Below are 26,475 nucleotides of genomic sequence, written 5' to 3'. Positions count from 1 at the left end.
GTCAACGCACTCACTGTCTCTCTCTCGCTGGATAATCGAGAATAAAATTGTAGCCGTTTCAATCAAATTCCTTCATGCGTTTTGGTACTATATACAGTCATGCATTCCATTTTATTTTGATTGTCAAAGAAGCACAAGAAATACTAATCACAAAACAAACATGAACTATACAAGAAAACTATCTCATTCATGTGTGGTACTTTCTTAATATAGGCAGTGTTTTTTCTGTTTACTACGCACCTGCACGTATGATAGAAGTCTCGTACTTCATCGCTCGTTCTCACGAGAATGTCTCGGTTGTTAGTGAAAACAACATGGCGGCTTACTCGGCATCCGGAGCCAGCTATGTTGGTGAAACGACGAAACTACTGCGAGATGGTATGTTACAAGTTGAGAACAGTTATGATTAAGAGTACTGTCTTTATTGTTGAGAACATATTTGAATTCCTATCATTTAACATTGTGGCTTGTTCCATATTTTAGCATCGTACACTCGAGTGTGATAATCAAGTGTCAGCTGTCATTGGATTTGGAGTTTGTCAATTTGTGAATCACCAGAGGTCAGTTCTCTAAATGAGTAAATATACTTCATGAGTGAAACATATACTTGTTGCTCCAAACAATGAGACTGATCGTATATATGGTGCACTTATAATTGTCCATGTTTATGTTGCGTTAATTTATTGCATTAATCAATTCTGATGAATTATAAATGTTGTTTTGTTTGTTTACTCCTACTTCTGCTTCAAAGTAAGTTTGATTTTTTGCAAAACGGTCGCCATTATTTGCTGACATTCGCCAACAAAGATGGTATTTGTGGTATACATGTTCTTCCCTAAGCTGTAAACAAATCAATGTTTGTGTTCCTTTCCAAAGGTGTAATGATGCACATGCATTGTTTTGAATATCTTTCTGACATGTTGCTTTGATGATACTAATATAGCTGCAGATGGCAGCATGATTGTTAAAAAATAGAGTGAGAAATCTCAAAATGAGCAGAATAATTTCTCCACTTTCCCAACTTCAAGTTCCAAAAATGTAGGTAACAATCGTATCAGTGACATCCATCAGGGCCACATTTCAACAAACATGTAATTTTTTATACATTCCCCAAAATATAGATTCTAAAAAGTAGGTAAGAAAAGGAAGGAAACATAGATAATTAATTTATAAATTATAACAGATGAATAGATGGCAAAAAAATGAAAATAAGAAATAAATGAAAACTAACTAACTTACCATGCTTACTGAATGATTGAATAAATTAAAAAAAGGTAATTTAACAGATACAACTAAAACTTTATAACAGTATGTGCATCTCAATGGAAAATATTTTACTCATGCTTAATTCAACTACATGTAATTTTGATTTATAGATGGGTATTTGATGTAGGGCCTATATCTCTTTTGATTTTTCAGTTTTTCTTTCACTGATACAAATATGGGTTTCCTGGCAGCCCAAGTGATTGGATTAGCCAGGACATGTAATGGGACGTTCACCGTTAGTAATAAACACAAAATGCTAAAAAGCACATGTGTGTACATCAGCAGGCTCGACTGCACTATGATGTATAATGGTGTACAGCACACAAGATAGTTAGTGGATCTTAAGGTTTTGACCAATCTCAATCTAAATAATAATAGCTAATATCCTAAATGAATAACCATCACTATTCATGTTCCAGGATTTGGAGTCTACGTGTATGAAAATCAGTTCTTCAGATATGAAGGCCAGTGGCAGAGAGGGAAGAAACATGGTAACTTACTTACTTAGTTGGAGATTTTATGTGCGCTTCCCGACTGCGAGTGTATGTCTCACACGGGCCCGCCAGGCCATTGCGGTGTTTGCCGAAAAGGACGGAAGAATTTTGCAATCCGATTGGGGGCTTTTAGGGATTGCTAATATAGGAATTTTAAAATTTGGAGATTTGGAATGTTTGCCAGGGGGTGGAGAGCCTGAGGGGGGCGTGGGTGGGGGTGGAGTTTGCGAGTTTTTCCTATTAAATTATATGTTTATTTTTGGAGAGTTTATATGCGGTTGATTAAGTCTGTTTTGATTAGGTATTTGCCTAGGGCTTTAAAGTGGTAAGAAACTGGACTGACTCTTGTACTTCCATATTCATGTACATCAAGATTCTGAGTAGATATAGGATGGGACGATCAGACTCATGACAGTGTTGCATGTGATTGTGCCCAGATGGAGTTGATCATTGCTCATGTTTTGGTCACTGGTTTACCTGTTCCTGACTTGCATTATCTGTCGTTTGACCTCCATGATATAGATGCAATATTGCAGACTATGCCTCGCTATTTGTATTTTCAGAATCTACATGATTGATTTTGTGTTGTGTTGTATGTTTGAAATGAAATGTTTGTTACTCTGTCTGTTCTAAGAGAAATTAATTGTTGAAACATGAAAGTTGTAGTAGTAGTTGTAGTTGCTGTGGTGGTAGTGGTTGCCGTGGTAGTAGCAGCAGTAGTAGTTTTGTTTGTTGTTTAACGCCACACTCAGCAATATTCCAGCTATATGATGGCAGTCTTTAAATAATCGAGTCTGGGTCAGACAATCCAGTGATTGACATCATGGGCATTGATTTATAAATGCAATTGGGATACGATGACATGCATCAACCAAGTCAGCAAGCCTGACTACCCGATCTCGTTAGTCACCAGCTTTCTGTTGTCATTTTTGTTTTTGAGTCCTCTTTCATTAATCTTCCTTATTCTAATGTGAAATATTATTAAACCTATTTTTTATTCAACAAATTAAGTATGGATCTCTTTTCTGAAACAAGCAGTTCTTTTCTTTTAGGGCCACAATTACGGTACATTTGCAATCATCACAGCTATAAAACAGCGTTAGAAATTGGCACTAGTCCTGTAGTCATTGCCAAACTGCTCAATAGTTAAAGTATCATAAGGACTAGTAGAAATTTGCCATATTTAGGACTAGTAGACTAAAAATGTCCGTTTCTTCCACTGTAAAATATGTTCAAGATCAGACCACCATCATATGCAGACTCATGCAGTGTGATGTTTCAGGTCATGGTAAGCTGGTGATGAAAGACGGCACCTTCTACGAGGGTCTGTTTGAGAATGGTGAGATTCAAGGGCATGGCTACAAGTACTTCGCTACATCGGGATGCAAGTACACTGGTCAGTTCCAGCGAGGGGAGCTTCATGGCTATGGGATCATGCAGTACAAAGATGGCACCATGTTCGAAGGGGAGTGGGCACACAACAGAAAACAAGGTGGGAGACAAGTATATTGTTAGTGATGGTGATGATGATCATCATCGTTGTCATCCTCACCATCATCCTCATCCTCATCATCATCATCATTTCAGTTTTGTTCATTTTCACCCATAAATTATTTGATTAATTAGGTTTCTCGAAATCCATTTGTATATTTCAATATATTTTCAACGCCCTGAGCAAAGAAACTGTTAATTGAGACAAATGTGCCTGAGTTGCAAAAAGACAAATCTACTTCGGAATGTCCTGAAACTGTTGATCATGTTAATACAAGTAAACATATATCAGTATTTATCTGTGTTGACGGGGAGGGGAACTGCTGTACAGTATTGCCGTCTTCCCAATGTATTAGGTATAGGATAAAACAAACCTCCGAGGTTTTAGTTTAATATGTAAAACTCCATGCTCAAGGTTCTACATTTTCAACCAAAACCAAGGAGGTGTGTTTTATTCAATTTATGAACTGTCTAAATGCAGGAAATACCAGAAAAAATAAGAAAACATTGACATACCTTATAGTGAAACAAGGCAGTGTGTCGCAATATGAAAGGAATTCGATCAAAGCGTATGAGAGAAAAACCATGTGCAGCATGGACTCGCTGGAGTCATGACTTGTAAAATTGAACAACTTTCTATCACCTGGCCCAGTAGCTCTGTGGGAAAACAGTGGGTTACAAAACTTAACACGATACATGAGGTTGCAGGTTCGATTCACGTCATGGAATTTTCATGTAAAAGAAAAGTTTTAACCAATCATCAAACACAATTGTTCCCATTTCAAGAGGCAAGTTTATAAAATGTTAATTGTAAAACCTAGGTATTACAATTGAAATGTAAAACCTCAAAGCAGGTTCAGAAGTGACCCATTTCAAAACCTAGGTTTGAAAGAGAACTGCTTCAAAACCGAGGTTCAGAAGATGAGCTGGTTACTAGGGTTACCCGAGGCTGTGAGGAACCTAATGCAATATTGCGTAATACAGTTCCCGGTTTATAAGGCTTGTTTCTGTTGCTGCAAGGCTTTGGTGTACTGAAGACCGGGGAAAACTCCCTGTACGAGGGAGACTTTGTAGGCAGCATGCGGCATGGAGACGGCACGATGATTTATGAGTAAGTTCAATTTTCAGACATAGCTAGATTATTAATCTTTTTTGTTCCTTTATTGAATATCATTCATAAGTTCCTCCTTGTAATGACACTACATCATAGTCAAGGCTGTAGAGTCAGTCTTATTTCCTCATTTTTCTTTGTAATGCATAACACTTGTGAAAGGCTGGGTTAGATAGAATGATTTATAGTTGGGCTGGCTATTGATATAAATCTTAGAGATCGATAATCGTTAACTAGACAGTGATCAGTTATCAATAAACATTGGAGAAGTAAATATCCAAGAAGCTCAGAGACAAAACAACATGTTTCACATCACTGTTGAGTGGTGACTCATTTATGTGTGGATTACTTTGTGGACATTTAGGTTTAACAAAATCAGTTGCTTGCCAGCTTTGGCAATACTAGAAAACAAGTCTGCTTCGGTACATTAAAACTTTATTTTATCACAATAGATTGTGTAAGATGTTATCGATAACATAATTATCATATAGATAATCATAAATACTTCTTCCCATCGACAGTAATACCGATTATCAATCTTTAAGCCAGCCCTATTTTTTAGTGTATTATTTTGTATTAAAAAAAACACTTTTTTCCAAAGTACTATTAAAAACCATATTGATTGTAAGAGGGAGAAAATATTGATGTCAACTTGTTTATAATGAAGAACATAATGTTTCGGAGTATATACTTACTCCTTCATCCTTCATTCATCTGATGGAGTGAGGAGTAAGCATATACCCGGTACTCCAAATGTTGTGTTCCTCATAATAGAGAAGTTGACATCCATATTCTCTCTCATGTGAATTCACTTCTAAATGTCAGTTATGTCAATCACTGGAGTTAATTCTTTGCTATCATATTCTAGTTTACTGTTTAAAACACCTAACAGACCAACAATTTTTAGACTTTTTATTGCTTGTCATTGTTCACTTTTACTATAAACAGAAAGCGTTCATTAAAACTTAGCAATATTTCATTGTGTTTTATAATAAATTTTTACAATACAATTTTGAAAATTCTGACACTTACAGTTGGGTTTTTCAGTTGTTTTAGACTTCTCAGTAAAACCCATCAGGACTCTCTGAAATATTAATTCTAGATATACATGCTATAGATTCTAGATAATCATGCTATAGATTCTAGATATACATGATACTGATTCTAGATCTACATGATACTGATTCTAGATATAAATCATATAGATTCTAGATATACTTGACATAGATTCTAGATATACATAATATAGATATACATGCTATAGATACTAGATATACATCATATAGATTCTATCTTGCATAGTAAAAGATAGCTTCTTGTAGATTTCGCTTACTTGTGTAGATATCTTTTCAATAATGTCTACATGCTTTGATGTCTGACATACAATGGTGAAGAGTTGTCTCACTACTAATGAAATGGTTTTAAATTTTATTTCATTCTGTCCACTTGAAGCGGTGTTTACAAAGTGAGGTATAAGCTCTAATACAGCTGTGTGTATGGCGGCTACTCACACCCATGTATACCCATTGTATTGCTATATCTCCGCTATGTCTCTGCTGTCCGCTATGTCTCCGCTATGTGTCCGCTATGTCTGTCACAGTCTGTGCTTCTTGTATCCAGCCTGCTGCCAGTTGCATGAAATAAGCATGTTGTCTCACACTCTGCATTCCTTCCTTCGTCTTTCGATCCTTATGTGGAAACATGCTGGAACAAAGTTTCTGGCTTCTAAAAACATTTCGCTCGAACACATCTCAGCATTACCATGGTCACCACCCCAACAAATGAGTCACTCACTCTAATCCTGTTCGTTGTGACCTTACACGACGTGATCGCCTGACTACCCCGTCCACATCATTCACTCTCTCATCGCCAAGTCGTGGAAATGTGTATTGAGTTTTAGAGAATACATTTTTGCATTTTTTGCATGAGCTGCCTCCTCAGTCGTAATAACATCTACGACACTAATTAAAACAGAGGATGGAAACAGGACATGATAAACGCTGGCCTGTAAAAGCTGCAGACGTCAGTTACTTACACCACTTCTGATCTGGTTGATTATTGGTGTGATTGTCACGGCCTTTGCTCCAAGGACCACAGATGTTCCCGGTGTTTACACCTCTTGGAAGAAGCTTTTCAGGTATATGTATGCAAGTGCTACAAGGTGTTGAACATGGTAGAACATGGTAGAACATGGTAGAACACGGATCTTCCCCTACCAAGAAGCCAACACATATCACCAGGCCATGAAACATCAGTCGACATCAGCCAATTAGAAAGCATCTTTCTTGGGCTTTACTGCACTCATTTCAACCTGGCGATTTCCATTTCAGACTACGCTTGAAAAATATGTTGCCACAGTTCTCAATTAAACTTTTGAAAACATTCTGGAATGTCTAATATATGGTTGCAATTGTATGGCAGTGCTTCCCATGTACTGTGCAACGCTTCCTCTGTTTAAATGCATATTCCCCAGAAGCGAGAGATAGACGATAATTTTGATGGAATCAGTTGTATGGGCCGAAACTGTCGTTTGGAATACCCCATGTTAATGTTTTCGAGGTGGCAAGATTAGAAAAGACATTCCGACTGTCACTTTCATGATCTGGTACGCTGCACTTTGATTGGTAGGATGAAAGGTCGTTCTGACTCGTAATGGAATGTCTTCAGATCCTTTTTTAGCGATAGCCAGAACTAAGATCTGATTTTAATGAGATTGATGAAAAAGATGGCATAACAGATAAGAGCTCATGCAAGTACCATGATACATATCTGATCATGAGCAAGGTATGATACGTATCGGATCACACAGAAGGTGTATTGTCACAGCCCTAGTATCCGTGGACCTGCCTCGGCATCAGAAACAGCACCTGGTGGACCAACATAAGAAGCAGCACTGTCAACTGCAATTCATCCCTTCTCAGCCTGACCTCCATGAGGTTATGGCGGTCAGGTGATCAACAGTTACTGTGCACACCCACGTCACGAACAACCAGATTGGTGATCACTGCTTTGCACGAGCAACTCCAATGTTGGGGAACAGCCAACTACTTGACATCAGAAGTTCCCAAGACCTGGGCAGCTTCCAGAGCAGACTGAAGACCTCCCATCAGGAGCATTTGCTTGTACTAGAACCCCATCTGTGTTTCCTGTCAGTTTTCTTAACAGGATACCAATACTTAATAGATGCTTAGTTATTATCACGATTAAAACCAGTTCTTTTCATGGCAGAGGCCAGGGACATTTGCACAAAGTGGCGAAGAGAACGATGTGGCAGGGGTAGTCAGGTGATCATGTCGTGTGAGGTCACAATGCACAGGATTACAGTGCATGACCCCTTTTTGGGGGTGTTGACCAAGGAGACGCTGGGATGTGTTCAGGCGAAATGTTTCCGAATAAGGATTGAAAGAAGAAGGAAGAAATGCACAGTATGAGATAGGATAATAAACTAATACATATATATATATATATACAATTTAATACAGTATATACAATTTAATGTACAATTTACAATTCATCACACATATGAAATAAGCATGATGTCTGTCACATGTGACAATGCTAAATTTATCACATATATATATATGAAATAAGCATGATGTCTGTCACATGTGACAATGCTAAAAGGCCACACTTTTTTTTATTGTCTGTTCATGGAGTTCTTCCAGCTTTTCAACACAAGTCGGTCACACACAAAAATTGCTATGTCAATCTTATATTTTTGTATTTATTTATATGAAAGTCATTCTTCTCTGAAGTTGAAACTACAGTTGATTTTGAATCACTGATAGTGATGTAGACATGGGATTTATATATAACATGATTTATTGTATAAGAGGATCTATGTTACTAGTGGGAGACATAATAAAAATAATGTTCTTCTTGGACTGGAAGCTTTTCAGTAGCGGTGGCAGCCCATGAAACAAAACATAAAAACTGTGTTGTCTAAGCATGTTAGCTGTGACATAGGACAAGGCTTAAGTCCTCACATGGAATGTACATGTTATCTGTGACATAGGACAAGGCTTAAGTCCTCACAGGGAATGTACATGTTATCTGTGACATAGGACAAGGCTAAAGTCCTCACATGGAATGTACATGTTATCTGTGACATAGGACAAGGCTACAGTCGTCACATGGAATGTACATGTTATCTGTGACATAGGACAAGGCTAAAGTCCTCACATGGAATGTACATGTTATCTGTGACATAGGACAAGGCTAAAGTCCTCACATGGAATGTACATGTTATCTGTGACATAGGACAAGGCTACAGTCGTCACATGGAATGTACATGTTATCTGTGACATAGGACAAGGCTAAAGTCCTCACATGGAATGAACATGTTATCTGTGACATAGGACAAGGCTACAGTCGTCACATGGAATGTACATGTTATCTGTGACATAGGACAAGGCTAAAGTCCTCACATGGAATGAACATGTTATCTGTGACATAGGACAAGGCTTCAGTCCTCACATGGAATGTACATGTTATCTGTGACATAGGACAAGGCTAAAGTCTCACATGGAATGTACATGTTATCTGTGACATGGGACAAGCCTAAAGTCTCACAGGGAATGTACATGTTATCTGTGACATGGGACAAGGCTAAAGTCCTCACATGGAATGAACATGTTATCTGTAACATAGGACAAGGCTACAGTCCTCATATGGAATGTACATGTTATCTGTGACATGGGACAAGGCTAAAGTCTCACATGGAATGTACATGTTATCTGTGACATAGGACAAGGCTTAAGTCCTCACATGGAATGTACATGTTATCTGTGACATGAGACAAGGCAACAGTCCTCACATGGAATGTGCATGTTATCTGTGACATGGGACAAGGCTAAAGTCCTCACATGGAATGTACATGTTATCTGTGACATAGGACAAGCCGTAAGTCCTCACAGGGAATGTACATGTTATCTGTGACATAGGACAAGGCTAAAGTCCTCACATGGAATGTACATGTTATCTGTGACACAGGACAAGGCTACAGTCCTCACATGGAATGTACATGTTATCTGTGACATGGGACAAGGCTACAGTCCTCACGATTAGGTGCCACACTCTGGCAGTGCGGGTTCGAATCCTGGACGGGACTCAACCCCCAAAAGTACTAGAATCTGTACATTACTCAGAAAGTGTTATCCCAAATATAACATTTGTTACATTTGACCACTTTCTAAATGTCATTGTTTGTTCATGACAGAAAGAGAGCTGTCACACAAATTTCAAACAAATATTAGTTTCTGTCGCTTCACAATGTGACGATTTGAATTGGGCCAAACAGAATCCATACGATACCTTTCCTTTTTCAAGAGGAAACGTTTAATTGATTTAATCCTGACAAAGGCTGTGCATTGACCTCAGTTCAGTGTACTTTGCAAGTCAACACCAGCTGTGTCCTGCCAGTAGATATGGTAAAACAAATAAAATCTACATGTGTTTTATTCAGATAGTATATGTTTTGTTTTTAAACTGATAATTGTGAAGCTCAGAAATATCAATGCATTGTCTTTGCTAGTTGACATTACTTGTGACTGCAACTTCAGTAATGTTTAACCTTGTGTCTTCTATTGTTCCATCACGATGCAACTTAATGTATGTATGTAGTAGGAAGCAGGAAGTGAGGATTTATACTTCTCTGTGGCCAATATACAAAACTTGGCCTAAAATAAGTTAGGAAACATATGGAGTTACTCTGTAAGCCAAAATGTTTGTCATAAGATGTGATTCCCTTACTCTTTACAATCCATCTTCCTCAACAAAATACAATTTAAGACTGAAAAATAAAATCAACTTTGTTTGGTTCCAGTTAGAGCTGAAACAATGTGATAGATTGCCCAGAGAAGGTTTTTACATCAAGATCACCCCATAATATTCTTTCTGACAATAAGAACCTGTGTTACCATGGTTACTGTTGACAAAACTCTAGGGTGTGGTAACCATGGTAACATGAACAAAGAAAGTTCTTTTTTTTTGGTCTGAAAATTATCTTCGACTCCCGAGGTGTCATGAAATAATACATTAGTTTGCATCGTGGTGTTAATGGTTGAATATATGGCTCAGATTGCTAACACAATTACCTAGTAGTTAGCATGTATATATTCTTTGTCGTTGTACTAACACAGATTCCAACCAATCTTATACTACTTGCCACATTTTTTTTCGATGTTTTAGCAGTTATGAAAATATTGTCTAATTTTCAGAAATAAATGAACCAGGTCACTCTAACTGATAATACTGGTTCACTCTGTACTGAAATTCTTTATTCAACTTGATATGAATGAATATCTTTATTTCCTAAGATATCAAAGTCACTGGCCTTCATTCTCTACATCCCAGTCTGGCTTGTATAATGTCTGACTAACCCGTCAGTGTTATGGCTAACCAACAGTGGTATTGTGTCATCTCAATATTATTCTCTTATCAAAAGTTTTACGTTGTATGACAATACGAGAAAGTATTATACATCTTTATCTGTGGTGTAAGAATAATGCTGACACAACCAGCTGATCTGTTACCAAAACAGTTGATTGATATATACACCACTTAAAGAACAAGTTTGTTGTTGTTTTCCGTGCGCTTGTCGATGTGGTGAGTACAGGAAGTACAGAGGTATGGTATTATATCCAAGGCTGGTGCTGGGTTCATGTCCATCTTCCTGAGTCAAGGGGTTAACTGACTAGAATAGTCCAGTTTCCAGCCTTGCCGAACTAGGCCGTAATTATGGAGTTATCTTTTGACTGGACAAATGAGTCGATGCATAGTCCAATCAAAATCGCGTAACAAAATCGGCATCAGGTTCCTAACTGCCATGCAGATTTCGGTCGAATGCAGTATTTGCAAAGCATGTGTACCACCAGCTTGGTGTCGTCAGATATTTTGCAAATCTTTTCGTGTTTTTTATCAAGGTGCTCAAATGATTTGATGAACTTTGCAAGTGAGACCCTTTTGATTACAATATAGATCTTGATTATCGACCAGATCGTTTTTACTACGAGCCGCCATTTTGTTTGAAGCAAATGCAAATGATATGAAAGGTGGAATCTGATTGGTCAGTAGGAGGGGTATAACTCGTAATAGCCATGGTGGCACTACAATCGAGCCTGAAAATTTCAGCCTATTTCGGCAAGGGTGGAAACTGGACTTTTATAGTGAATTGACTACATTGCCTCTGGAAGATGGTTCATGTCATTCTTGGCCTGTCCACACCATCTGTGAGTTGCCACCATCCCATGATCTGCATCACATCACACTTTCCTCCATGTCAAGCTGACACGCCGTTATATAACACATACTGTTCAAATCAGCATTAAACTCAAATATTTACTGTATCATTCATCACAGTTATAGTTATCATTTGTGAACTACATACTGGACACATCCTTGAACAAGGCAGAGCAGACTGGAATGCTGCCCTTATAGCATGTAGTGTTAAATGTTACCTGAAGATATTCTCAGGTTGGTGAAGATGACATAAAGTAGATCAAAATGGCGGCATGGGTGGCCCACTGGTCCAAGGCACCACAATTTGCTGTGCAGAGTTGCGTCCCTTGGACATACCAGTTACCTATGATAATGACTTTGAATCCTGGTTCACCCTAATGATGTTTCTTGGTTTGTCAGCACCTATTGTGCTCGTGGGTTTCACCAAAGTGGTAAATGTCTAAGACCTGCATCACTTCGGTCTTTCCTCCAACATTACGCTGACATGCCGTGATATAACTAGAATACTGTTCGAAGCGGCATAAAACCAAACTAACTCACTCACTCAAAATGAATGAATATAGTAAAGAGGTTGTTGTATTTCTGCTTCATCATGTCTCCTTGATGATAAACCTCAGTGTTTGAAGAAAATGTGTTAATGACATCCCCTGATTTAGTCAATATATCTTATTGTGTGTAACAAGATCCCTGGACGTTTATTTCAGTAACGGTGATAGGTACGATGGCAACTGGGTGATGGACAAGAGACAAGGTCAAGGACATCTCATCTGTCGAGACGGTACAGAGTATGAGGTAATAGTATACAAATATTACTCTTGTTGAAAACAAGGACTCAAGAACCCGAGCCTGACACGGTCTGACCAGACCGAGGCCGTAGACCGTTGTCTGGTCTGATCACCGATGGGGTCAGGTCTTGACTTCATCAAGAGTAATCACTTGTATTGTTATTCGGAAATTGTGCTTAATATCTCCTTTCTTGTCTCTGTTGTCAGGCATTTGAACGAGAGCTTCTTCAGACTGACAGTGTAACATGCAGCGTAATACTGCCTGACTCCATGTTGTTTCCAAAGTCAATTGTGATCATGTGACATCAGTAGTCACGGTCTGCATCAGTCACATGGTTGGACCAAGGCTGTCCTCTATGTCTAAGACTGACCTACATGTCTATAAGGCTGACCTTTATATCTAAGGTTGACCTCTGTGTCTAAGGCCAATCTTATAAGGTTGACTACATGTCTAATGCTGACTATATGTCTAAGGCTGACCTACATGTCTATAAGGCTGACCTCTATGTCTAAGGCTGACCTATATGTCGAAGGCCAATATTACAAGGGTGACTACATGTCTAAGGCTGACCTATACGTGTAAGGCATACCTTTGACCTATGAACTAAGGCTGACCTATATGACTAAAAGGGATATCGCTAAGTCTGACTACATGTCTAAGGCTGACCTACATGTCTAAGGCTGACCTCTGTGTCTAAGGCCAATCTTATAAGGTTGACTACATGTCTAATGCTGACTATATGTCTAAGGCTGACCTATATGTCTAAGGCTGACCTTCATGTCTAAGGCTGACCTACATGTCTAAGACTGACCTATATGTCTAATGCTTAATTCCTGACCTACATGTCTGAAGCTAACCTTTGTGCCATATGATGTCCAAGGCTATTTACTGTTGCAGGGTCAGTGGCTAAATGACATGTTCCATGGTGAGGGCAAGATGACACATGCATCCGGCATCATCTACGAAGGTCAGTGGGTCAACGGCTACCCAGTGGAGATGACCACAAAGATGGCAATCGTCATGGACACAGAATCACTGGAACTCACTCAAGGTCAGACATTCTCGGTCAAGGTGGAATGTCACAATGACCTGGGTGAGGTCATTCAAGGTGAGTACCGTTGATGCCATGTGAGTGAGTTGGGTGTAACGCTGCGTTGAACAGCATTTCAGTTATATCACAGCGTGTAGGTTTAATGTGGGATGAAAATCCGAAGTGATGCAGGTCTTGGAACATTGTCACTTCAAGAAACCCATGAGCTGATGACATGGTGCTGAAAGAACAAGATTCAGAAACAAATTGATGAAGGTCATTTATTGTAACCTACAAGTGGGTGTGGTCCTGAAAGATCAAGATTCAGAAAGTAATGTAGGTCATTTATTGTAACCTTCAACTGGGTGTGGTGCTGACAGACCAAGATTCAGAGACAAAGTGATGTAGGTCATTTATTGTAACCTTCAACTGGGTGAGGTGCTGACAGACCTAGATTCAGAGACAAAGTAATGTAGGTCATTTATTGTAACCTACAACTGGGTGTGGTGCTGACAGACCAAGATTCAGAAACAAAGTGATGTAGGTCATTTATTGTAACCTACAACTGGGTGTGGTGCTGAGAGACCAAGATTCAGAAACAAAGTGATGTAGGTCATTTGTTGTAACCTACAACTGGGTGAGGTGCTGACAGACCAAGGATGATATTGTGTCAAATCTGGGATTCGAACCCGTGGCAAGCAACTCCTGGCTCAGACACTCAGTCACCATGCTATCTCCCTCTAGCACAAAGTCTTCAACTAACATCACTCCAGTTTTTATGTCAATATTTGACCCCCCATGAAAGCTAAAACATGACATGTTCTATGAAGGACAACAGGATCCAAATGATACATCAATTACTGTCGACAAAGGATCAGTTATTGTGTTAATCTCATGTTTGACATTTGCCTTCTGGATACATAGTCTCCTCTGTCAGTGAAGTGTTTCTTCCTGTCCTATATGGTTTGATGCTCGCAATCCTGACCTGCATGGGGAAGATGTTACTCTGTAACCTCGGTAGCCGGAAAGGATATGTTTTACCCAAATGTAATAATTCTTGTACAATGCAGGTCTTTTCTGTCATTGGAATAATTCCAGGAATCTTCTCTTAAATGTAATGGCAGAATACAAACAGATTGTGGGAATTCTCTAAATTTGAATTGTTTTCAGATCAAGGGAGAGAACTGCTGGTATCAGCTGGCTTCAAGTACTACCCCACCAAGGAGGGCTCGGCACTGTTTGACATGATAGAGCAGGTGGAGGAGAAACCTATTGAAACACCTTTGTAAGTCCACAGTTGAAACTGGAGTTGTGTATGACTATATTGTCATAATGTCCAGTATGCAAATATGAATATCCACCTAGAGACATTAAGTATAAGCAAGACCAGCTAATTCCTATCTGTATATTACAGATATATTACTCATATTCAAGAGATATTAGGCTGGTTAGAAGCACAAACGGACATACTGTGAACCGACACTCATGAACGCATCACATGTGACGTCATAGATCCATGGCTTGAGATGCACCATTTGTCTCATGCAGGGTTAGCGTGTAAAGTTTGGAAATCACGTGTAGCATATTGTGATAAGAAAAAAGACTCTGTGGTATCACTTTACCTGATTGTTAGTTTTGTCATTGACGATGCACATTGGAAACAGCTCTTCTTAACGCACATGATGCTCTATATACACTTAGCGCACGTGTGCTGTTGTTGTAGTGGCTACTCCATCGTGCATGATTCTCTATATACACTTAGCGCACGTGTGCTGTTGTTGCAGTGGCTACTCCATCGTGCATGATTCTCTATATACACTTAGCGCACGTGTGCTGTTGTTGTAGTGGCTACTCCATCGTGCATGATTCTCTATATACACTTAGCGCACGTGTGCTGTTGTTGTAGTGGCTACTCCATCGTGCATGATTCTCTATATACACTTAGCGCACGTGTGCTGTTGTTGTAGTGGCTACTCCATCGTGCATGATTCTCTATATACACTTAGCGCACGTGTGCTGTTGTTGCAGTGGCTACTCCATCGTGCATGATTCTCTATATACACTTAGCGCACGTGTGCTGTTGTTGCAGTGGCTACTCCATCGTGCATGATTCTCTATATACACTTAGTGCACGTGTGCTGTTGTTGCAGTGGCTACTCCATCGTGCATGATTCTCTATATACACTTAGCGCACGTGTGCTGTTGTTGCAGTGGCTACTCCATCGTGCATGATTCTCTATATACACTTAGTGCACGTGTGCTGTTGTTGCAGTGGCTACTCCATCGTGCATGATTCTCTATATACACTTAGCGCACGTGTGCTGTTGTTGCAGTGGCTACTCCATCGTGCCCTACCCACTGACTGACCACACGAACACAGACGAGGAGAAGGAAGCGGAGGGTGAGAAGAAGAAGGAGGGGGGTGAGAAGAAGGAGGAGGGGGGTGAGAAGAAGGAGGGGGGGGGTGAGGTCAAGGCCACACCTGAACTAGAGGCTCCACCCAAGGCAGATCAAGGAGGTATGGCTGACAATTGTCAAATCTTAGGATAATCTGAACAGTTTAAGGTCCAACCACACACTCCAGACAGATGGAAAACCGATACACCTGCTGCAAGTTTCTGGCAGGTTTTGTTTTTTCTGTTTGTCTCCAGTCTTTGTAATTTCATGATAATTTAAACAGACAGTTGCTAGCTAGGTGGTGGTTAATTTCTGTTAACCTGATTGTATAAAACACCTGTTATCCCATTATATCACAGCAGGAGGCAGTGGTCAAGTGGTCAATGTCTGCACCACCTGAAGCAGATTCTTGACATCCACCACCGTAGTATGGATGGAATATATCCATGGAAGGTGTAAAACAATGCACACTCACTATATCTCAAAGTGAGTGAGTTGGCTTTTATGCCACTTTGCAATATTCCAGCAATATCACAGCAGGGGACACCAGAATCAGAAATGGGATTCACACCCTGTACCCATGTGGAGAATCAATCTCGAGCCTGCGGTGTGACAAGCGTAACATTGACCACCAGGCCACCAGTGTCTGGAAATGAACCCACAGTATCATGTGCATGTTGATATATATTGCCCATTTGTCACTTGAAGAGGAGGAACAGGAACAAGACGAGGAAGGAGGAGAAGAGAAGGGGGAGAAGGAGGCAGCTAAAGAGGGAGGAGGAGAAGAAAAGGGGGAGAAGGAGGCAGCTAAAGAGGAAGGGGAGAAGAGCAGAGTTATGTCTCCAACACAAGAAGCAGCACAGGACCTTGTCACAGGTAGGTCTTTCTTTTCAGTATTGTCATCAGTATTGGCATTAATATTGTCATCAGTATTGTCTTCAGTATTGGCAGTAGTACTGTCATCAGTATTGGCATTAGTATTGTCTTCAGTATTGTCTTCAGTATTGGCAATAGTACTGTCATCAGTATTGACATTAGTACTGTCATCAGTATTGTCACCAGTATTGGCATTAGTACTGTCTTCAGTGTTGGCATCAGTATTGGCATTAGTATTGTCATCAGTATTGCCATTGGCATTGTCATCAGTATTGTCTTCAGTATTGGCATAGTACTGTTATCAGTATTGTCTTTAGTATTGTCTTCAGTATTGGCATTAGTACTGTCTTCAGTATTGTCATCAGTATTGTCTTCAGTATTGGCATTTGTATTATCTTCAGTATTGTCATCAGTATTGCCATTAGCATTGTCATCAGTATTGTCTTCAGTATTGGCATAGTACTGTTATCAGTATTGTCTTTAGTATTGTCTTCAGTATTGGCATTAGTACTGTCTTCAGTATTGGCATTAGTATTGTCTACAGTATTGTCATCAGTATTGCCATTGGCATTGTCTTCAGTATTGGCATCAGTATTAGCATTAGTACTGTCATCTGTATTGTCTTCAGTATTGGCATTAGTACTGTCATCAGTTTTGTCTTCAGTATTGGCATCAGTATTAGCATTAGTACTGTTGTTGGAATTGTCATCAAGCATGCTTGCCAACTTCCTCAAACATTTGATATGTTTTTCACACAAGATTTCATTGTTTTTGTCCACCATTTTACAATCTGTTAATTATGAATAGGGAAGGTAACATAGGTTTTTTAAGACAAATAAACTGCTTGTAGAGATTCAGATATTTTCACATACACTTAGTAGATTTGCTCTACAACCATATGCAGAAAAATGTATTGTTTCACAACTGAATGCATGTTAGTCCTATCTTTAGAACCAACCACAGAGGACTGTGCACCTCTACCTACAGAAACCACGCCTCTTCCTCCCCCTGTAGCCAATCAGAGGACAGTGGATGGAACTTGCGAGTGGAGCTGCCTCCAGCTGGCCCCGCCCCCTCCAATGTACCGCCCATTCCTGGCCATGGAGGAGGAGGCAGGACAGAAGAAGAGCAAGTCCAAGAAGATGGGCCAATCCAAGGACAAGAGCCTGGATAAGCAAGGTGTGCCACCTTCATCACTCATGTTGTTGCAACATCTGTAAAGACAATTCCAGACATATTTTGTGGCCATTTTCTATTACAAGCATTTCTTGTGGCATGCATTACACTTCAGATTACAGCATTATCTCCCTTTACTTTCTAGCCATGCTCCCTTCATGGTCACACCACACACTCTGATTGGTTTGTTATGTTTTTCTGCATAACATTGATCAGCAGGGTGAGGAATAAATCAGCAAGGTGACGACATTATCAGCAGGTTGATGAGTATACCAGCAGGGTGACGAGTATACCAGCAGGGTGACGAGTATATCAGCAGGGTGACGAGTATGCCAGCAGATTGACGAGTATACCAGCAGGGTGATGAGTATATCAGCAGGGTGACGAGTATATCAGCAGGGTGATGAGTATACCAGCAGGGTGACGAGTATATCAGCAGGGTGATGAGTATACCAGCAGATTGACGAGTATATCAGAGGGTGATGAGTATACCAGCAGATTGATGAGTATACCAGCAGGGTGACGAGTATATCAGCAGGGTGATGAGTATACCAGCAGGGTGACGAGTATATCAGCAGGGTGATGAGTATATCAGCAGGGTGATGAGTATATCAGCAGGGTGACGAGTATACCAGCAGGGTGACGAGTATATCAGCAGGGTGACGAGTATGCCAGCAGATTGACGAGTATACCAGCAGGGTGATGAGTATATCAGCAGGGTGACGAGTATATCAGCAGGGTGATGAGTATACCAGCAGGGTGACGAGTATATCAGCAGGGTGATGAGTATACCAGCAGATTGACGAGTATATCAGAGGGTGATGAGTATACCAGCAGATTGATGAGTATACCAGCAGGGTGATGAGTATATCAGCAGGGTGACGAGTATATCAGCAGGGTGATGATTATACCAGCAGGGTGACGAGTATATCAGCAGGGTGATGAGTATATCAGCAGGGTGATGAGTATATCAGCAGGGTGACGAGTATACCAGCAGGGTGACGAGTATATCAGCAGGGTGATGAGTATATCAGCAGGGTGATGAGTATATCAGCAGGGTGACGAGTATATCAGCAGGGTGATGAGTATATCAGCAGGGTGATGAGTATATCAGCAGGGTGACGAGTATACCAGCAGGGTGACGAGTATATCAGCAGGGTGATGAGTATACCAGCAGGGTGACGAGTATACCAGCAGGGTGACGAGTATATCAGCAGGGTGATGAGTATATCAGCAGGGTGACGAGTATACCAGCAGGGTGACGAGTATATCAGCAGGGTGATGAGTATACCAGCAGGGTGACGAGTATACCAGCAGGGTGATGAGTATACCAGCAGGGTGATGAGTATATCAGCAGGGTGATGAGTATATCAGCAGGGTGACGAGTATACCAGCAGGGTGACGAGTATATCAGCAGGGTGATGAGTATACCAGCAGGGTGACGAGTATACCAGCAGGGTGACGAGTATATCAGCAGGTTGATCAGTATGTCAGTATATCAGACAGTAACTACTTGGAGTTGCATTTACTACCAGTAAAGCATGGAGGTCAAGTTAGGTAGACATTCGCGGGGCGTTTTTGTTTTTGCAGAGAGTTTTTGTATCTGATTCTTTTATTTCAGATGGTAAACATTCCAGAAAAGACGGCAGGGATAAAACAATATCGGAAAATATTATGGATGAGAAATTTGCTCGACCAGGTATTTCTGATACAATTCAATGTGAATGTGGAAGCGTGTTACTGTTTGTTTAACTTGTACATGATCAATCTCTGACCAGACAGAACTAATGTGTTCCAAATACACTCTGTGGATCAGACATGTTTCAATCAACGATTGATGATAATTCTCTTGGTTCACAAGAAATGTCTGGTGACAAAGTCAGACGGCAATAAGGTCAAGACTTGTGGAACCCCATGTCAGGCAAACTAATATATCTGGTGACTTGGACCCACTTGCACAAAGCGATCTTAGCACTAAGATGAGCATAACTCCCATACTTTGACATAGGCTTACAATAGTCTTAGCGCTAAGATCGCTTTGGCAAGTGGGCCCAGGAGTGTCACACAAACTGTAGTTTGTTGTCAATGATTTCACATGGAGGTACATGCTAGTTTGTTTGCTTTCCAGGAGATTATGTCATAATGGTTCAAGACGTCACCAACCCAGTATTTCTCCGTGGTCCACTCCCACCAGCATTCATGCTCATCACACTCCAGAAACCTAAACAAAAGAAAAAAGACTCAAAACCAAAGTAGGTCACTTTGTCTTTATTTCACCTTGGAGCACCCTAACAACCTGTGACCTCTGACATGACCCTGCTGACCTGCCCTTCACATACCTGATCTCAGTGACCTTCACCTTTGCTGCAGTGGAAATGGATTAACTATGCATGAACATTTGATTTGAGCACAGTGCTTATTGCATGAGAAGCACTATGGATTATGGGATTATTTATCAAACTTAGATTGTTTGAAGGAGAAAGATTATGACAATCCACTTTAAAGTTCTACTATGTTCATTTGAGTTAATATATTTGCATTGGTCTAAAATACAAATTTAATTTCTTATTTTACAGATTTTTATTTCATTTTGAAATAAACTGACCTAAATGTCTCACGTGGTAACGAAAGTTAGTTCCTCTCGTCCCGTCTTCATCAGTATTTTCAAATTAATATATCTTGATGTGTCAACGAATGTTGTATTCTGAAAATTATGAAATTAATGCATCACCAAATTATTGAAGAGTCGACCTCTGACCTAAAATGTGTCATGAAATCAGTGCAAGTAGCCCTACGCTTAAACTTTTAAATCTAATCAGCAACCCATAACACCAAGACTGTAGACTTGGTGACAGAGTATATAGGGTGATAACTGTTTGATTGAATAATATCCTCACTAACTCGACTTCAACTGCTTGAGATGTGATCAAACGTCCATGAAATCAAAAGCAGGAAATTCCGAATGAAGACATATTCAAATGAGATAGGTCAGGTCACCCTGAGACCATATGCCACCGTCCAAGATTTGCAGGTACTAAGTTTTACATGAGTTACGATACTGAACATATTCACTACGTCCCCGGGGGTGCAGTGTTATGTATACACTACGTGGGGGTGCAGTGTTATGTATACACTACGTGGGGGTGCAGTGTTATGTATACACTACGTGGGGGTGCAGTGTTATGTATACACTACGTGGGGGTGCAGTGTTATGTATACACTACGTGGGGGTGCAGTGTTATGTATACACTACGTGGGGGTGCAGTGTTATGTATGCACTACGTGGGGGTGCAGTGTTATGTATACACTACGTGGGGGTGCAGTGTTATGTATACACTACGTGGGGGTGCAGTGTTATGTATACACTACGTGGGGGTGCAGTGTTATGTATACACTACGTGGGGGTGCAGTGTTATGTATACACTACGTGGGGGTGCAGTGTTATGTATACACTACGTGGGGGTGCAGTGTTATGTATACACTACGTGGGGGTGCAGTGTTATGTATACACTACGTGGGGGTGCAGTGTTATGTATACACTACGTGGGGGTGCAGTGCTATGTATACACTACGTGGGGGTGCAGTGCTATGTATACACTACGTGGGGGTGCAGTGTTATGTATACACTACGTGGGGGTGCAGTGTTATGTATACACTACGTGGGGGTGCAGTGTTATGTATACACTACGTGGGGGTGCAGTGTTATGTATACACTACGTGGGGGTGCAGTGTTATGTATACACTACGTGGGGGTGCAGTGTTATGTATACACTACGTGGGGGTGCAGTGTTATGTATACACTACGTGGGGGTGCAGTGCTATGTATACACTACGTGGGGGTGCAGTGCTATGTATACACTACGTGGGGGTGCAGTGCTATGTATTCACCACAACTGCTGTTACTGTACTGAATATATTCACTACTTGGGGGTGCAGTGTTATGTATACACTACGTGGGGGTGCAATGTTATGTATACACTACGTGGGGATGCAGTGTTACGTATTCACCACAACTGCTGTTACTGTAATGAATATATTCACTACGTGGGGTTGCAGTGTTTTACTTGTAATTATTAGGTTATTTGACCGGTTCCCAGGAACAATGATGTCGTCATTCATGGACGGCGACTGTTGTAACTGCTTGATTAACTTGTGTAAACAAACTGATCACGCTTGACCCTAGCACAAAGTCTAGCCCTCAGTTACACTGTTTCCTGGAAGCTTTGTTATACATGTCATTGCTGCTGCCCATGTGCAGTGAACCCTGACATGACAATATACTCTGTGTCCAGACAATATCGTATCAAACAGTTAGAATGCCAATCAAATAGTATCACTTTATTAATGCGAGCGAGGGACACAATTGTCACATTGATTTCATACTTGCATTAATTTCATGATTTACAGACCATGATATACCATCTTAACATGCTTAATGTATATACTTAATGTTTATAATACCAGTATTGTTATGGTAATATGACATTGTTACCGTACACTGTAAACATATCTGGGTTTTTTGCTATCAGTTTGATAAAAGTTTTTTTCATCTGTTGTATAACTAGAAAAATATGTAATTGAAAATAGGGTTTGTGATGTTTCAAACAAGTTAGCAGACAGCATGTTTAAGTATATCACTGAAATTGTGGGTAATGAATAATTCATGTCATTTCAGTCAAGTGATTAATGTCGTTCCATATAAAGTGTGTCCCACAAACTGATGAAGACGATCACCACAGATGGAGTGTGGAGTGTCTGATATATCCCATCTTCCTTTATCCAGGGTATTGTATCTCCGTTGTACCAAGGGGCGGTCAAGTAGTCTAGTGGTTAAAGCATTCGCTCATCACGTCGAAGACTCGGGTTTGATTCCCGACATGGGTACAATGTGTGAAGCCCATTTCTGGTGTCCACTGACTGATATTGCTGGAATATTGCTTAAAGTGGCGTAAAACAATACTCACTCCGTTGTACCATAATCAATACATGGACTCATTCGCTAACATTTGGTTGTTGTGGGAAGTGACGTCACAACCTGCGTCTCTTTTATCTCTAACTTAGCACAGGATATCTCTCTTTTGAAATCAACAACCACTGAATGAAAATTCCTCTTCTGAAAGTGAGTTTGGCATAGATCAACATTCAAAATTGTAGCCTCATCTGAGTGAGCCGTCGATGTATGTAAATGATGTGTCATATCATACGTTGTCCCCAGTACTAAGATGGGGGAGGGAGGTCAATGCTACAAGGAGTTCCTGGTGTATTTGAGACGGCAAGCAAAAGTCAAGATATCGCTGCTTGTTTAACTCACGAAAGTACACTGTAATTGGATTGGACGTCTATTTTGAGCATTATAGCATTGAGCAAAAGGCCTCCAAACAAAACAACCAGGGTACAGAATCATCACAGAATGAGGATACAATACCCTGGATACAGGAGGATGGTTATTTCTTGGTGATGTTGTGTGACTGTGTCACCTCAGACCTGTCTGTGTGGCTGTAAGACTTCTCTGCCAACTTTTTGTCAATAGAGAACAAATCAAGACAGATATGAGGAGGTTGTCAAGAAGGTTGGTTCAGATCTTGTTATCCCAGTAGCTCCACCGATAGACTGGAGACCCATGGAAGTACATAGGTTATGGGTTAGAAACCTTCCCATGTTGTGTGCCTATGTTCAAGTGTGATGAAAGTTTTGTTTGTTTGTTTGTTTGTTTGTTTGTTTGTTTGTTTGTTTAACACCGCACTCAGCATTATTCAAGCTATATGATGACGGTCTGTAAATATCCGGTTCTGGGCCAGACAATCCAGTGATTGATATCATGAGCATTGATCTACGCAATTTGAATACGATGAGATGCATCAACCAAGTCAGCGAGTCTGACCACCGGATCTCTTACGACAAGCATGAGACACTGAAGTTTTCACCCGGATCTTCACGGGTCACTCAGTGCAGGAGGTCGTCGTGACAAGCAGTGTTTCCCCAGTCAGATATGTCAATGTTGGATCCCACTTGTTAACTCTCCTCAACTCTCCGTTTAAGTGAACTTATGGCGTAACGAGTTGTCCATTGTCTGCAAGGATCTTTCCCAACTCCTATGAAACCCATGAGGTTACCAAGCTGAAATTGGGTCTATATATAATACATTGTCTCACAAAATTCGGATCTAACTTTTCACATGGCCACCGTGACAGCCATATTGAAACATCATTTTTGCCCACTATCATGCATGTTGATGTCAGTAGATATGTGGCATGTGGAATACCCACTGACAATGATGTCTATGATCTGCTACAAATATTCCAGAAACTTCAGGTGAGCTACAGAGCCATTTGGTTCTAGTTTGTTTGAACGTCACTTGGGTAAGTTGAGCTTAAACTGTGAAATAAAAGTGTTCCTGCTTTTATAATATCATATAATTTTGTCCAAAAGGACAAAACAAATACAGGAAACCCCCACTTACATGACTCTTTCTGTGTTTGACAAGTGGAAGATGATATTGCCAGTCCCCCCGACAGTCTGTGATATATGGTTTTGCCTGATATTTGACTTTTACAATGGAATAAAGTCTTTATTTTTTATTAAGTGTGTTTGCCATTATTGTAGATATTCAGCATGTTTAGCCAATATGAAGCAGGTTAAACCTTGAGTTTGTATCATTATACTTATAGATACGTGTCCTTAATTGTAATTTGTTGTGATTTCAATTCTGTACATGGTAGTCTATCTAACACATCTACAGCGATGATACCTAGTGAAGGGGTGGTCCGTCCCAACACCCTGGCTACTATTTGATACCTAGTGAAGGGGTGGTCCGTCCCAACAACCTGACTACGATCTGATACCTAGTGAAGGGGTGGTCCGTCCCAACACTCTGACTACTATCTGATACCTAGTGAAGGGGTGGTCCGTCCCAACACTCTGACTACGATCTGATACCAAGTGAAGGGGTGGTCCGTCCCAACACCCTGACTACTATCTGATACCTAGTGAAGGGGTGGTCCGTCCCAACACTCTGACTACGATCTGATACCTAGTGAAGGGGTGGTCCGTCCCAACACCCTGACTACTATCTGATACCTAGTGAAGGGGTGGTCCGTCCCAACACCCTGACTACTATCTGATACCTAGTGAAGGGGTGGTCCGTCCCAACACCCTGACTACTATCTGATACCTAGTGAAGGGGTGGTCCGTCCCAACAACCTGACTACGATCTGATACCTAGTGAAGGGGTGGTCCGTCCCAACACCCTGACTACTATCTGATACCTAGTGAAGGGGTGGTCGGTCCCAACACTCTGACTACGATCTGATACCTAGTGAAGGGGTGGTCCGTCCCAACACTCTGACTACGATCTGATAACTAGTGAAGGGGTGGTCCGTCCCAACACTCTGACTACGATCTGATACCTAGTGAAGGGATGGTCCGTCCCAACACCCTGACTACGATCTGATACCTAGTGAAGGGGTGGTCCGTCCCAACACCCTGACTACGATCTGATACCTAGTGAAGGGGTGGTCCGTTCCAACACCCTGACTACGATCTGATACCTAGTGAAGGGGTGGTCCGTCCCAACACCCTGACTACTATCTGATACCTAGTGAAGGGGTGGTCCGTCCCAACACCCTGACTACTATCTGATACCTAGTGAAGGGGTGGTCCGTCCCAACACCCTGACTACTATCTGATACCTAGTGAAGGGGTGGTCCGTCCCAACAACCTGACTACGATCTGATACCTAGTGAAGGGGTGGTCCGTCCCAACACCCTGACTACTATCTGATACCTAGTGAAGGGGTGGTCCGTCTCAACACTCTGACTACGATCTGATACCTAGTGAAGGGGTGGTCCGTCCCAACACTCTGACTACGATCTGATACCTAGTGAAGGGGTGGTCCGTCCCAACACTCTGACTACGATCTGATACCTAGTGAAGGGATGGTCCGTCCCAACACCCTGACTACGATCTGATACCTAGTGAAGGGGTGGTCCGTCCCAACACCCTGACTACGATCTGATACCTAGTGAAGGGGTGGTCCGTTCCAACACCCTGACTACGATCTGATACCTAGTGAAGGGGTGGTCCGTCCCAACACCCTGACTACTATCTGATACCTAGTGAAGGGGTGGTCCGTCCCAACACTCTGACTACGATCTGATACCTAGTGAAGGGGTGGTCGGTCCCAACACTCTGACTACGATCTGATACCTAGTGAAGGGATGGTCCGTCCCAACACCCTGACTACGATCTGATACCTAGTGAAGGGGTGGTCCGTCCCAACACCCTGACTACGATCTGATACCTAGTGAAGGGGTGGTCCGTTCCAACACCCTGACTACGATCTGATACCTAGTGAAGGGGTGGTCCGTCCCAACACCCTGACTACGATCTGATAACTAGTGAAGGGGTGGTCTGTCCCAACACTGTGACTACGGTCTGATACCTAGTGAAGGGGTGGTCCGTCCCAACACCCTGACTACGATCTGATACCTAGTGAAGGGGTGGTCCGTCCCAACACCCTGACTACGATCTGATAACTAGTGAAGGGGTGGTCCGTCTCAACACCCTGACAAAGATCTGATACCTAGTGAAGGGGTGGTCCGTCCCAAAAC

General features: G+C 41.2%; 1 protein-coding gene across 1 annotated transcript in view; it reads left to right on the top strand.

Annotated features, from left to right (window-relative positions):
- Positions 1-306: 306 nt before the first annotated feature.
- LOC139452853 (MORN repeat-containing protein 1-like) overlaps positions 307-26,475 on the top strand; it is a 28,346-nt gene continuing 2,177 nt past the window's right edge. The window contains exons 1-13 of the mRNA XM_071234494.1: positions 307-378; positions 1,686-1,757; positions 3,043-3,252; positions 4,272-4,362; positions 5,815-5,832; positions 12,306-12,393; positions 13,285-13,495; positions 14,588-14,702; positions 15,751-15,935; positions 16,523-16,690; positions 17,642-17,869; positions 19,488-19,565; positions 19,995-20,118. Coding sequence (XP_071090595.1) covers positions 315-378; positions 1,686-1,757; positions 3,043-3,252; positions 4,272-4,362; positions 5,815-5,832; positions 12,306-12,393; positions 13,285-13,495; positions 14,588-14,702; positions 15,751-15,935; positions 16,523-16,690; positions 17,642-17,869; positions 19,488-19,565; positions 19,995-20,118 — 1,652 coding nt within the window. The 5' untranslated portion in view covers positions 307-314. The remainder of the gene's footprint in view (positions 379-1,685; positions 1,758-3,042; positions 3,253-4,271; positions 4,363-5,814; positions 5,833-12,305; positions 12,394-13,284; positions 13,496-14,587; positions 14,703-15,750; positions 15,936-16,522; positions 16,691-17,641; positions 17,870-19,487; positions 19,566-19,994; positions 20,119-26,475) is intronic.

Source organism: Haliotis cracherodii, unplaced genomic scaffold (genome assembly GCF_022045235.1).
Source record: "Haliotis cracherodii isolate W230 unplaced genomic scaffold, xgHalCrac1.p SCAF_10, whole genome shotgun sequence".
NCBI lineage: Eukaryota > Metazoa > Mollusca > Gastropoda > Lepetellida > Haliotidae > Haliotis > Haliotis cracherodii.
This window is presented reverse-complemented; position numbering and strand designations above follow the sequence as displayed.